General features: G+C 39.1%; 1 protein-coding gene across 1 annotated transcript in view; it reads right to left on the reverse strand.

Annotated features, from left to right (window-relative positions):
* Nucleotides 1-15,353, reverse strand: part of LOC137273703 (general transcription factor 3C polypeptide 5-like) — a 273,856-nt gene that overhangs the window by 124,379 nt on the left and 134,124 nt on the right. Inside the window, exon 5 of the mRNA XM_067806503.1 lies at nucleotides 7,579-7,712. Within this exon, the coding sequence (XP_067662604.1) occupies nucleotides 7,579-7,712 (134 nt within the window). The remainder of the gene's footprint in view (nucleotides 1-7,578; nucleotides 7,713-15,353) is intronic.

The raw sequence follows: 15,353 nt of genomic DNA on the forward strand, positions 1-15,353 counted from the left end.
AACCACTAATGGTGAAGACTTTCTCTGTTGCAAATTTTGAACAGACATGATCTGATAGAGGTATGAAAATGGCAGGGGTAAAGTAGATTAGAGCTAATCCCTGAATCTGCCCATCCTCACTTATGACAGACAATATTTCAAAAAAGTGATTGTTGATTTTGACAGTGTAGGAGATCGGGTAATTGATAGAGTAGAAACGGGATGTCGAGTGGAATAAAATTGTGTTATGGTGTTTGGGGGTTGATTGTGTTTATATATTGGTGGCTTGAGTGGCTTTTTATACACATGGTTTTGTTAATGTAAACAAAGAGGTTAGGTGGCTTATTATTACATCTTTGCCTATCGTGCAAGTGAGTGAGTGAGTGAGTTAAAATTTATCGTCACATCGGCAGTATTTCAGCCATATCGTGACGAGGACGATTTATTATGAAAATACATAGTAATTAATGGCATACATTTAAAACTGTCACCGAAGGACAGTAAAACTAACTAGGATATCACAGAGCGGAATTTAAAACTAGTAAGTAGAACTAAAACGGTATAACTATTTTTGGGGGACAATACAATATAAAAATGGGCTTTAGATTGCCAACAGCTGAAGGTAGATCACCACACAGGGGACCATGGGGACTTACAGTACCTTCGCTACCTGCATGGACCCTAGCTGGATTTACACCATCCCCTCAGCCGTTAGCAGTTTAGATACATCTAGCCATAATTATAAATACAGATATGCTACGATTAAAAACTGGAAAGTTGAAATTGACTGTGAATGATTGGGGACTTATGTACCCTCTCAGGAGGACAATAATTTTACAGTACTTTAACCCCCCTCGAGGGTACAGCCACTAACAATCTGAAGTACCAATTCAAACTTTCAATAATAAAATATTTAGCTATTTACAATTCATTTAACAAATCTACTTCTTTTAAAAAAACCAATAATTAAATGAGAACTAATATTGTTAAAAAGATCCCTCATAGTTTGTGTTTTAAAATAATTATCCCTTGTGATGGAATATTCAACACAGTCAAGCAGGACATGCTTGACTGTGATTCGTTCATCACAAGGGATACAAAACGGAGGATCTTCACCTTTAAGCAAATGTTTATGTGTATATCGTGTGTGGCCAATACGACATCGTCGCATGATGACCTCCTCAAATCTGGACTGACAACCCAAGTAGGTGTAACCAATGTAGGGTTTTATTTCATGTAATTTGTTGATACCTACTTGAGTGTCCCACTTCTTCTGCATAAGATCACGGATATACGATCTGATGACAGCTTCGTAATCAGAGTAAGGAATACGAAGTGGTGTCACAGATTTGTTGAGTGCTGCCTTGGCAGCAAGATCCGCCATTGTATTCCCAGAAATGCCTACATGGCTGGGTAACCAGCAAAGGACGATGTCGTATTGGCCAGTTGCAAGATTATTATACAATTCAATAATTTCAATTAAAAGTGGATGTTTACAAGATAAGTTTTTAATAGCCTGAAGGCAAGAAAGAGAGTCTGAATATAGTATATACTGTTTATGTTTAGGGCGCCTTTCAATATAGTTAAGAGCTGTTAATATGGCGTTTGCTTCTGCTGTAAAAATAGAACTTTCATCTGGTATTCTAGAAGTGATTGTCCTGGATCCAATGACAATGGCACAAGCCACTGCATCACCGTCCTTGGACCCATCAGTAAATAAGGATTTGTAAGTGCTATATTTAGTTTTTAGTTGATAATATTCTTGTTTATATTTTAAGTCATTAGTTTCTGATTTTTTATGTGCAGTTAATGTTAGGTCCACGTGTGGCCTAACCAATTGCCAAGGGGGAGAAGAAAAAAGACGGGAAGGCGTTATGTTGTCCAACTCAATGCCGGCAGCAGAAATAAATGGTTTAATTCTGTGGCCTAAAGGCGGAACAAGAGAAGTTTTCTGTTGTACAGTTCCTCAAAAAGGGGATTAAAGATGCAGTTATAGGCAGGGTTTGACTGATTGGAATGTAATTTTGTCACGTACTGTAAGGCTAATTTTATACGGAGTTGATCAAGGGATGGCTCATCAGCCTCGACGTAGAGGCTCTCAATGGGTGACGTGCGAAAGGAGCCAAGACAAAGTCTTAGACCTTGATGATGGACTGAATCTAAAAGTTTAAGGTTACTTTTGCAAGCTCCACCATATACAATGGAGCCATAGTCAAGTTTAGAGCGGACGAGTGATCTATATAAGTGAAGGAGAGTAGTCTGATCCCCTCCCCACTTTGAAATGGAAACAACCTTTAACAAATCGAGCGCCTTGAGGCATTTAGCTTTAAGAGATTTAATATGTGGCAGAAATGTTAAATGGGAATCAAAAATTAAGCCCAAGAACTTGGCCTCCTTTACCACCTTAATGGGAGAGCCGTTTAAGTTTAGCTCTGGGTCCTTATGAGGTTTATATTTTCTACAGAAGTGTATACAATTAGTTTTGGATTTAGAAAATTTAAATCTGTTTTCAAGACACCATTTATGCATTCTATTTAAACATAACTGCAGTTGTCGTTCAATTGTATGCATATTTTTACCATGACAAGAAATATTAAAATCATCCACAAAGAGTGATCCATCTATTGAATCATTTAAAACCTTAGATAAACTGTTGATTTTAATGCTAAATAAAGTGACGGATAAAATACTGCCTTGTGGAACACCCTGATCCTGATTATAATGATCAGACAGGGTAGAACCCACTCGGACTTGAAACTGTCTGTCATTTAAAAAGTTGGAAATGAATTGAGGCAAACGACCTCGTAAACCGAAGTCATGTAAATCTCTTAAAATGCCATATTTCCACGTAGTGTCATATGCCTTCTCAAGATCAAAAAAGATAGACACAGCGTGTTGTTTATTAATTAGTGCATTTTTGACTAATGATTCCAAACGCACGAGGTGATCGACAGTACTTCTGTTTTTACGGAAACCACATTGTATATCTGTGATAAGGTTATTTGTTTCCAAGTACCAGACAAGTCGATTATTTATCATGCGTTCCATGGTCTTGCAAACACAGCTAGTTAGTGAAATGGGCCTATAATTGGATGGATCCGTATGATCACGTCCAGGTTTAGGAATTGGAACAATTATAGCATCACGCCATGAGGACGGAAACTTCCCAGAAGTCCAAATATTATCAAAAATATTTAAAAGGGTCTCTAAACAGGATTCTGGTAAGTGCTTCAGAAGTTGATAATGTATGTTATCAGCTCCTGTAGCAGTGTCATGGGCATGGTCAAGTGCAGTATGAAGCTCATGTATGGAAAAAGTTTCGTTGTAATCTTCCCCATTATCTGAACTGAAATTTATAGCCTTCTTTTCTTGCTGATTTTGATATTGTTGGAATTTAGGTACATAATTAGAAGAAGAAGAATGTTTGGCCAACGTCTCACCAAGTTTATTTGCAATATCAGATTTATTAGTCAATAACTGGTTTCCGTTTTTAAGATGGGGGATGCTACATTTGGATCCCTTACCCTTAATTTTCTGGATCATATTCCACACCTTGGATATCGGAGTACGTGAATTAAGTTTGGAGACATAATTTCGCCAAGACTGGTGTTTGCTTTGCTTGAAAGTACGTCTTGCTTTAGCATTTAAAATTTTAAATTTGTCTAAATTGTGGACCATAGGATGGCGACGGAAATAATGTTCAGCTTTCTTCCGTGCCTTTCTAGCCTGTTTGCAATCATTGTTGAACCATGGTTTTCGGATGTGAGGAACTGCAGAGGACTTAGGAATACATTCGTCAGCTATGCTCTTTAGTTCATCTGAAAAGCATTTTATGGCATTAGGAATATCATGAAAAAGTTCAGGTTTGAGTTTAGCAGTACAAATAGCTTCATATAAAGACCAGTTAGCCTTTTTAAAATTCCATCTTGACGAAGGAGGAATATCAGATGGATTTACAGGATTTAAGATTGTTGGGAAGTGGTCACTTCCACAGACGTCGTCGTGGACAGAACATTCAAATTCATTCAGTAAGTTAGAGTCAGTAATAGACAAGTCAAGAGCCGAATATGTTCCTGTGCCAGGATGTAAATATGTATGTGAACCATCATTATAAATGCATAAATCGTTATTCGAGATGAAATCCTCCAGCAATTTACCTTAGGTGTTAGTATTAGTACTACCCCAGAGTGGGTTGTGGCCATTTAAATCCCCCATGATTAAACAAGGTTTAGGTAATTGGTCATAAAGAGCTTGAAGATCAGACAGTTGACAAGGTGATGTTGGCGGTATGTACAAAGAGCATAGAGTAAAAGCAACCTGTAATGTAAGTCGTACTGCAATGACTTGGAGATTTGTTTTAAGGGGTACTGTGCTATGAATAACATTGTTTCTCACCAGGATAGATGCTCCACCAGAAGCTTTATCCCCTCGAGGAGAAAAACAATGGTATGTATTAAATTGATGGAGATCAAAATTATCTGTCTGTTTCAGATGGGTTTCCTGTAAGCACAACGCTGACGGTTTAAAATCTTGGACTAGTAATTGTAAATCAGTCAAATTGGTTTTAAGTCCTCTACAGTTCCATTGTATGATAGGCGAGGATATCATTTCTTCGGAGGATGGATGGGTGATCTACCCCTCAACTTCCTTGAGGGAGACAAGCTATGTGTCCTACCATGGCTATGGTCGGACACGTCCATGTCCTCAAGGGATCCAAACTTGTTAAAGAGTTTAACAGGATTATCCGCTCCCTTCGGAGCTCTGCCACTGTGACACTTTTTGATAGTTTCAGTGGACGGGTTGTGTTTGTTTTGTGCAGTTTGTTTGACATTTTTGTCTGATTTGGCTCGATCTGACTTTGATGATTGTTTCTGTGATGTAGTTGGGTCCATATTACAAGATACCATGTCTGTTTGTAAAGAAGATTCGTTTGTGAACTTGAATTCTGTTTTTGAGGCCTCACATGGACTTCGGCAGGTAATAAAGTAGGTGCTGATGTCCTTGTCCAAGTGTAGTCAGTTTGACAACTGACAGAGTTACATGAAAAATGTTTCAATTGGTATCCCTGAAGTGAAGCGGAAATTGTGGCGGAATATGTCTGACCAGGCTGTTCTTGTGCAAGCACAATCTTCTTTGCTTCAGAAAATGTAATCCTCTGTTCATGTTTTACTCTGGAAATTTTAGACTGCAGCTTCCAAGTTGGACAGTCCTTAGAAGATGATGGATGGTTACCAGAACAGTTGACACAAACAGGGCTTTTGTTACACAGATTACCATCTTCGCAATTTCCGGCACAACGATGACACGCTGGTGGATTATGGCATGACTTGGAGCCATGACCATACTTTTGGCATTTGTAACACCTCAAGGGGTTAGGAATGAACGTCTCAACCATGAGGTGAAAGTACCCAGCCTTCAGTGATTCGGGATGGTTTGGAATGCAAAATGTCAACAGATAAGTGTTTGTTTTAATGATTTCATTATTCTTTCTGACAGTGAAACGTTTAACATCTGTCACCCCTTGGGCATGTAATTCTGACACTATGTCAGTTTCTGTCATGTCCGAAAGGCAATGTCCAGCATCACGGACAATGCCTTTACTGGTGTTTAATGTCCTGTGTGGAGAGACCGTCACAGGGACATTTGCAAGAGACTTGGTCGAGAGCAGAATTTTGGATTGTATCTGTTTTTTGCATTCGATAAGTAAAGAACCGGAACGTAGTTTTGTAACTCCTTGTACTTCGCCTGCTAAACCTTCAATGCCCTTCGCAATGGCAAAGGGATTAAGTTTCAGAGGGCCATTATCCACTGAAGACAAGACAAGGAAACGAGACCAATTGTCAGGGTTGATTAAAACTGTTGGAGCCTCATCGTCCGAAGAGAGTGAATCATCAGACTCATGCGATCGTTTTTTAAGTGGGGGTGCCATGATCACAATGGATATAATTCACCCTCCTAGCTCCCCACCCACCACGGAGTGTCAACAAGGACGATGTCACATGTCTGTGGATCTCCAACAGACGACACCAGGGATACCAGGAGGGTATACTCAAGTAGGAAAAATCTTGAAAAGATCAATCCTACCAGATTGGCCCATGAGCCATCGCCTTCTGGGCATTAAGACTCTAGGCAAATTAAAGAAGATATATGTCAAATCGAGTGGGGTGTTTGAGAAACCAAAAGAGCCAAGGCCTAAATTTAACAATACGGTTTAAAAATATAAGTTGTGCAAATACAGATAATGCACAGGGCTCGACATGACCAGCCGATTGGTTGAACCGGGCCCATTCAACCTCCCGTCTAGGTGAAGTAAGGGTCAAAGGAGTGTGTTGAGCAAAGGGAACACGATTACAGGCTCCCAATGCCCTCAACCCCCAGACTCCTGTCCTCTACCGACACAGGGCTGCCACCCACGGCAAACGGGTTGGTGAACCAAATATCCCCCCGGGTCCACTACGGGGGTGTCGGCGAGCTCTTGGCGTTACCCAGCACCCACCACGAAGAGGTGGCTCGCCACGGGTGCCTATCGTGCAAGTACCGTATTGACGTCGTTATCTTGTAGTCATTTATTCTACTTCTTACTCACGTTAGGCGTAAAATTGCGTTGGAATTTCCTTCGTTGGTCATGTAGTGTAGCTGGGTATCTGTCATATCCCTTCGCTGTCTGCCATGTTGGGTGCGGTAGCGGAAGGTGCGTGGTGCCGCAGTGAAGTTGTTTATTATTGCGTAGCCAATCATAACACTTTGTTGTGACCTTTCGGAGGTTAGCTCACGGGGTATATAAGAGCCTGATGCGACTGATATCGTTGTCTTGTGTATCGGTGTTCCGAGCAAGTAAGTCCACTGCCTATACAGGGGATGTTCCCTATGGCTCTTTAGGGTTGGTTTGTTTTGTTAGGACTTGTATTGATGAGTAGTTTTAGAATGTACCGGGTGGGAAAAAAATACATGATGTTACAGTATATCTTATGGGATTAATATGTAGGTAGCGAAGGTTGGGGGAGAAATTAGTGTTAGGAATGAAGTAGATGTAGGAACTTGGGTAGGAAATAGGTTTTGTTTCTGTTAAAGGAGTTAGAGAGTTTTTTTGTTCAGTTTTCATTATAATTTGTTCTGCTTATTTTTCTTAGTTTATTTAACAGAATAAATTATTATTATTGTTTACACTTCTGTCTTTTATCATATTTTGTTAAAAAAGAGATGACAAATGCCATTGAACCGAAGAAGAGTGTACACTGTTCCGCTGGTTTATAGTTTTCCACAACATATTAAAATTACACAACGCAAAGTCTATAATAAACCATGAACAGGGAAACACCGAGGTACACTCTGCATTGAACTCCTGTCACTGGGCTGCCTCCAAATTACAACAGAATGAACATTTTGAAAATACGACTTAAAACAATCAAATCAAACTATTAAAACTTCTTGACACACAGACTCAGGGGAACAAGCAAGAAAAGTTTCATTTCATATAAACACCCTGTAATGTCTGAGAATAAAGTATAATGTCATGGACAACCAGGCATAAGCTCACATGAGAGGGACTCAGAGGTCTTTATAGCAGTCATATACAATACAACAACTTTTCATACTCACTGTTTGCACAAGCTGTAGTAGATTGGTATTTTTCAATTTTGCCTTCAGGAAAGCTTCTGCACCCTCTGGAGGACCTTCAGGGGTGTCCTCCTCAAATGTCTTGAAAATTGTGTAGATTGTCCTCTTTTGCCTCCCTATTCACACAAGAAAGCAATATGACACTCATCTAAAATCAAACAAAAGTTATCATTGTGAATAACTGTAATGTAATACCTTTTTATATTATAGCCATTATTTCTCTGTAATTCATAAATTGCTGTCCTCACACTTCAAAATCTTAAGACTTTGAACAGATGTTCCTCTTTGCTACCAGCCATGAACCAAGCGCAGACAAGTCTCTGAAATGAACACATTTTACAGAACCAAAACATTTAGAAGTTGTTATAAATGACCAAGATCATCGGATGAAGGGATCAGAAATGTCCCTGAATTGTGTGTCAAAGATTACAAGATTTATCCATAAAAGATCTTGGTCAGAAAAAAAACCCAGTTTATACTGACAAAATATATACTAAGGGAAAGAAATATGGGATCACTAACACAAGTGTTCCTTTATTTTTTTTCCCAGGTTTCTTAAAAAACCTGGGGAAAAATACAAAGGAACACTTGAGCTGAAATTTCATGTGATCCATTAGTTTTTCCCTCACTACTTATACAATGAAAAGAAGCACTGACACTTTCTTCATTTTCAGTGACTATACAAATATGCAGAACAATGCTATGTTGGAATTTCACAACATATGCAAAAATTCCTACCACAATTTACTGACCTAATGCTGAAAGTTTGTTTGACAGGAAAATTTGAAACTGTGCAAACATGTAAAACACAATCTAGACTTTCATGAGCTTTCTTGGATATATTTGTTTAAGGGTCTGTATGACAAAGTAGGCAAGAGGTACCTCAAATTGCTATACCAAAATACCAACATTGGAAATTTTAACCATGAATTCTATATGTGTATACTTATCCTATCTCACGTTATGCAGCTCTCCCCTTCTTCTACGACTATGTGTGGAAACATGCTATGAGGTATGTTGAATCAAATCTTACTGGCCTCTAATCACCCGACCTCTGCCTCCCACACCTAAATCAGCACCTGTCAATCATCTCTATACCTGTGCATCATGCTCAGATGATCAAATGATGATCTGCGCCTGGTATTCTCGTCTTGGAGCTTCTAGTCATTTGTGATGCTGGGCAGGTTCCATGAGATAGGAAAAGTATATAAACGTACAATTTATGGTTAAAATTTACAAATATTTAAACTTATCTTATCTGACAATGCATTATCCCACAGTGGGCAGGGGGGCTGCAGATTACCCTAACAACTCTGCAAGCATAAGTATGCATAACACAGGAGGTCAGGAAAAGCACCAACTCCCGATATGCTAACTCCACACTTGTGATGGGTCACTTCAAGTAACCCCTTGGCCTTGCACAAATATTCCAAGGAGTTGGCGCTCCTGAATTTATGTCATTTTCAGCCACAACTTCTGACAAGCAAAAAGACGCAGTTTGGTAAGTAAGCCCCTCCGCCCCATGATGCATCAAGTGATCCCAGTGATATGGCTAGTCCCAGTCCCTGAAACTACATATGCTGGAACGTGGTGAAAGAGGAAATAGCGCAGTAAAAATTACCACACTGAGCTTGAGAGATGATGTGGCAAGTGCAGTCTGCAAGAGACCTCTGCCTTGCCACTTGCTTATCGAGAAGGTGAGCCCCAGTGTAGAGACACTTCCACATGCAGGTGGTGAGATGGAATAAATGGCTCTAAGCAAACTCCATTGTAAACATTCAACTCTTCGATCTACTACAGGAGATGGGAATGGAGCTCCAAGGGTAGAGTGATCAGAGCAAGCAGGTTGCCAGCTCTGATGTGAGGAGCTAGAAACAAGTGCAATGGGCAAAGTTGAAGTTGACCCATGGGGGTCAATGCCTGAGTTGACAACAGAAGTCCAAAGAGCTTCTGCCACTGACAAAGTGTCCTGGATTGAGCCAACATAACAGGAAGCACACGCTGCATCTTGCAGAAATGATCCCTTGGGGCAAACAGTTTGTCAACATCTGTCTGTGCCGAACATTTCTCCAATGAATTGAAGAGGGTGAATAGTGATCAGTTCTGATTCTGTCAACTGACTAATCAGCCTAACTGGTGAATTAACTGCATCAAGAACTCCAAGTGTCAATGGAGAAGGATATAATCAGTCTGAGTCTGAATGCAGTCATTGATGTAAGCTTCAAACACTATCCCCTTGTGAGGAAACTGGTGATAGGCTTCGTTATCTGTGTAAACAGTCCCAGGCCAAAGAAATTCCAAATGGGAGGGTGCACCACTGATGGAGGGTGCCCTTGAAGACAAACCAAAGGAACTTGCAATGGACCAGGAAGATCAGGATGTGGAGATACAGGTCGAGGCAGACCAAGTAATGTCTTGGTTTGATCTATCTTAAGAAGAGTCACTGACACCATCCAAAACTGGGGTGGAGGCTGCAGAAACTTCTTGTTGCATACCTCTTGTTGAAAAGTAGTCTAAATTTGTCCGAATCTTCTCGAGAACCAAAAAGAATGGAATGTAGAACCCTGATCGACTGCCCCAGGGATTCGATCAGAAGTTTCTGGAGTAAGTAAACTATCATGGATCTTACAACATACAAGTAAACTTAGAGGAGTGCTGATTCACTATATGATCTCGATCTGCGATGCATGGCCTAGGTAGACTTGGATGACCAGAGTGGAATTATCCGGTAGACTTTCCATGATGGTGACCACACCATCGAATTCAGACACCAACTGCAAATCCGCGTTCTCCCTGGGTTTACACGATAGCATGTTGGTTGTTTTTGTCGAGACTGTGCTGATGATTACACTGCGTCTCTGCATCGGGATGTAAGCCATGAGCAGGGTTCTATTGTTTGCGACTTTGTTTAGGAAGTGGTCTTTGTTTTCCGTGAATAAGTATGGGGAACCTAGTGTGATATTGAGAAACCAGTTGATTTGAGATGGTAGCATGTTGGTCCATCGCGGGTAGTAGGTGATATCGCATAGTGCTATTTCGAGTTGACCAGCTGTGTTATCAATAGCGTACATCAGTTGAACGGCCTCACCGCTCGTTACACCTGGAAGGGTTATGTACATATTATAGTATAAATTATATTTATATATAACGTAACAATATTTATAAACCGGGAGTGCGTTACCCCCCAAAAAAAACAACACACTGACGGACACTAGGTGTGGTGAATTGAGTAAATCCGTATTCATGTTGCACATGTACTACCAGATCAGGCGTATCCTCAAAGAAATCAGCAGGACTCATCGTGGGATGCAGTCAACAACCCATACAATCAACGAACTTACGAACAGATCAGCAATGAATTCAAACTCAACCTGTGGATGCTTTGGCGTTTGCCGGGTCCGAATCACAGTTTAGGAATGCCTATCATTCACAATCAATCTCTCACAGAAGCCAGCAAAGATGTGGTTTAAAAACTGGGGTTACAAGTCATATCATTACTTTATGACAAACAATTGAGATGACTGTTACTTGGCGTTTGATGACAGCAAGGATTATCACGTTTGGAGGTTTGAACAAGGACCAGAAGACAATTGGAAAATGTTTATACTTGACACGTTGAAGGGTTTTACTTGTGTTGGTGTATTCAGATTGAACAATTAGATTCAAACGTAGGCCATTGTGGGCCATTCTTGGAGCTCAATCACGGATGCATTCTGATGTAGGTAAGGGAATGGTTTACAATTCTCAAAAACAGTTTTTGGCTAATATTGAGGATCTAATGGCATCAACAGCAGATCTACCTAGTGCCATAAAATGATATCAGGACACTTTGCAAAATGCCATTTTAAAAGTCTACTACGTGTTCAGCATGGGATTGTACATGGCTCAGAGCGACATGTGACTGACAACAAGAAACAAGACACAACAGCGAAATAATCATCGTCATGGTCTACCAAAAACTAGGTGTTAACCCTTGTGTCAACATCTAACAAATGATGTTTCCAAAACATTTCCATTTTCGTAAATAAGAGTTTTGGAAATAATTTCGGAAATGTCCCCAAGGGGAGATAACTGGTGGGTGATGGTAAATGATTGTTCTTTGTACACCTCAGGACCTAATCCCTTGTTAATTGATGAGTGAGTCAAGGCAGTTAAAACTCATCAATTAACATGTGTTCAGAATGTTATTAAATAAATTGCATAAAGTGATAAATAAAATCAACAACAGCATTCATAAAAGTTGTCAAACGTTCATATAAATTACTTTGTCCTTCCTTTCGTGTGATCGTGTAATGTAAGTCAAGTCACTGACAAGTGACATCTCGGCTTTCGCCACCTCAGTCTTTATGCTCAGACATGATGTTTAATGAAGAAAACATGCATGAAGTATATTTGTCAAAGGTCATAACTCAGCATGATATGTCCAGTAGGTTCCATAATTTACATATTGACAGCACAAAAACACAACTTTGCAGATTCTGATACCTTTCGGTATACACCTACCGAAACAAATCATCAAAAATGCCAGTTCAAGTTATAAAGTTGAAAAAAAAACTCAATGCAAAAAAGCCTGAGAAATCGGAGTTTAAACGATTCACTAAATTTCCCCTAGTGCTCGGGGAAAAAATGGTTTCAACAGTTGTGCTTAGCTGCGCTGCGCCCATAACACATGTGCAGTGAATAGGTTCGCGGAAATTGCACAGTATGCATGCCCAGAGTATGAGGTCGTGAGCAATAGTCTAATCATGGTTGTGTACAGAATCAAGTAAATAATCTATTCGTAATATAAAAAACTTGTTGATTGTGGTAAGCAGCCTCTGTCACTGAAAAAGCTCAATGCCTGGTTTATTGACACCTATATGTCTGCCTGTCTGTCTGCTAAAGACAATATGAAATACACAGCTTCAGTTATTTATCATGAAATGAGAATTCATACCAAAATTCAATATTAATTGTAACCAGTACAAGCAATACATTACTATTCAAATATTAGGAAAATATAAATATAGAATATTAGTTTCATCATGTATCAGTAATAGCTTAGACAAAGACTCCTGTCAAAAGTAGTAAAACGTATCTCACAGACATTCTATTGAGAAAGGAATAGGTTATGACCACACAATTTCAGAGTTAAAATCCTAGCCTGAACTCCACTGTAAGACATTGACCATTCACTAAGACAAGGGCTATGTCTAGACAGGTTAATAAACTGCTTTGATGAGGTAAACATGCCATCACCTTGCCAGTAAAATAACATTATGCAAACATCCCGTTAATGTGCCAACAAGATTAAATCCACCTATAATAGGATTAAAAGATTAAGTACTCCCCCTGTCTGGTCATTTAAGTTGTTTTTGTAGGACACACCCCATTTTGTTTATCCTGCATTTCATTGGCTATTGTAGGTTACACCAATTTTTGTAAAAGTCAACAAATCATAATCTTTGTATTGTTTCAATTGCAGTTAATAGTCACTACCTCCATTTTGTCCATGAGTAGGGTTTAGGCTCCCAACACAGGTCAGCTCTAGCCCTCAGCCCAGAGGGTTGTACCAACTCTCTGTGGCCATCCTTGTTATTCTATTTCTTGTAAATAAAAATGTAATTAGCTTCTTGTGACTTCAGACTCTTTGCTGAGTTAATTCCCCCAAGAAAACACGCCAGTTAGATAAGGGATTTCACTGGTACCCCCACATGGGACCAGGACCCGTATCATAACACATTGACTACATGCAATTTGAACTTAACACATATCAGGCTATATCCCATAAACAAAATAAACTGATTTATGACTCATGCACCAGTGTCCTGTCTCTGCCACATTATGTAATTAGGCAGGTGTGATACTTGTACACATGACATGTTTTTATGTCTGTTTGTTGCAAACAAACTACATCCATTTTTCTTGGATGACTGTTGTCAGTTTCAAGTCCTGCTTTGTACTTGGACAATTTCCAGCCACACAGTAGTTCACCATCTCTACTGAGATGATTTTTGATTGGATCGAATGCAAATTCAGAGAACATGTATTTAAAAAACCCAACATATCTATATACATTCTTTATGGATAACAACTTCTTCTAGTGTATATAAGTTTGTTCGACAACGGTATATAAATCCATACTGAAACTTCATCTTTCTCTACTCACAATGAGCCCTCAGCATATAAGCAAATGAACCAGCCAATCGGAAGCTGTTATTACACTTGAGTGCACCCCCACCCATTATGACTGGGTTTGGTCTCCCGAGGGCTTCATTTCAAGGGAAGTAAGCCGTAGTACAAAATATTCCACTTATGAATTGCGATTGTATGCTTATAAGTTTGTTTATTTGTATTTTTTTCACAAGCAGCAATGTATATTATATGTCATGAATAAGTGATAATTGTGTTTTATTATGTTTGATTTTTTGGTTGCATGTGAGCTTTAAAGCGTTCAAAATACCATTATTTTACCCAAAACTAAATCTCAAAGTTGTAGTTTACGAGGACAGTATCCATTAATATAATATGATTGCTGCCTTTGGTCACGTGCCTGATTTTGGACAATCCCAATCCCTATAGCAGACTGTGTCGAAAACGTGTCATTAAAAACCAGTTTATACCCAATAAAATCGCTTCTTACAACTGTGAAAATACTCTCTGCAAGGGTACAGTGATTTAGTTGATAATCACAGCTTTTGTACAATATCCATCATCAAACGAATTGCCACGCATTTTATTCATACAAAGCTTATGAAACAGGGGGCATTTTCCACTATTGTGTCATGTTAGCGAGTGGACAAAATAAAAAAATAAAAGAAAAGGCATGGGGCCGTTATGACATGTCACAATTGGAAAAAAACCCATATTTTTCCATACCCTTAACCACTGGATGTTTGACTTTTATTTTGCATCTTATTTGTTCCTGAAAAGAACCCTGTCAGTGTATGCTGTTCATTTTACTACTGGAAGCCATTTTTTTCATTACGCACGCAATAATTACCACATGCTATGGCTATAAATAGATAATGGGGCATGGCATTTACCGATAAAAGGCAACTCAATGCAATGAAAACTCTACCGGCAGCAGGTACCAACAACAGTTGAAAATACCGTATCATCACAATTTCTATCAGTAAAAAAACCCCAGTGATTACCAGAGAACGGGAAAACTGTATGCCTCTTTCACAAGCCTTTGGAAGTAAGTTAAATATTTGAAGGGCATTAGAAGCGGAATGTATACGAAAAGCAAATTTATGGACATCAACTTCTTTATCGTGACATGATTTTCACGCTTCATAACGTCTTGTTTTTCACAAAAGATTGACGTCAATAAATTTTGCTCTTCTTATTAAAAAAATAAGTTATACAGTTATCAAATGAGCTGCAGGTTTGTCCAACATGTGGCAATGTGATTATCACTCTAATACACCTGAGAGATTCGTGAACAGTGTGGAATGAACAGGCGGTGAAAGTTTTGAATTTGGTTGACTGCATATTGTTTTGTGTTTAACTGTCAGTTTTTGTGTATATGTGAATGAGGATCATTAGACACACTGTAACTGTCTAACCCACGACTACTTAGAGAATAATTGTATTTGATGTTATCTGTATATATTCATGCGTAGTTAAAGTATTATATTTATGCAATAGTCAATATTCATGACATCAAATTCTCCACTTCATGTTGTACATTATGTTGCATGTTAACATAAGCAGTAAAGCTTATTCACCAATCCAAATTCACTTTCATAAATAAATATATGTCTAAACCAATA

Source organism: Haliotis asinina, chromosome 2, assembly GCF_037392515.1.
Source record: "Haliotis asinina isolate JCU_RB_2024 chromosome 2, JCU_Hal_asi_v2, whole genome shotgun sequence".
NCBI lineage: Eukaryota > Metazoa > Mollusca > Gastropoda > Lepetellida > Haliotidae > Haliotis > Haliotis asinina.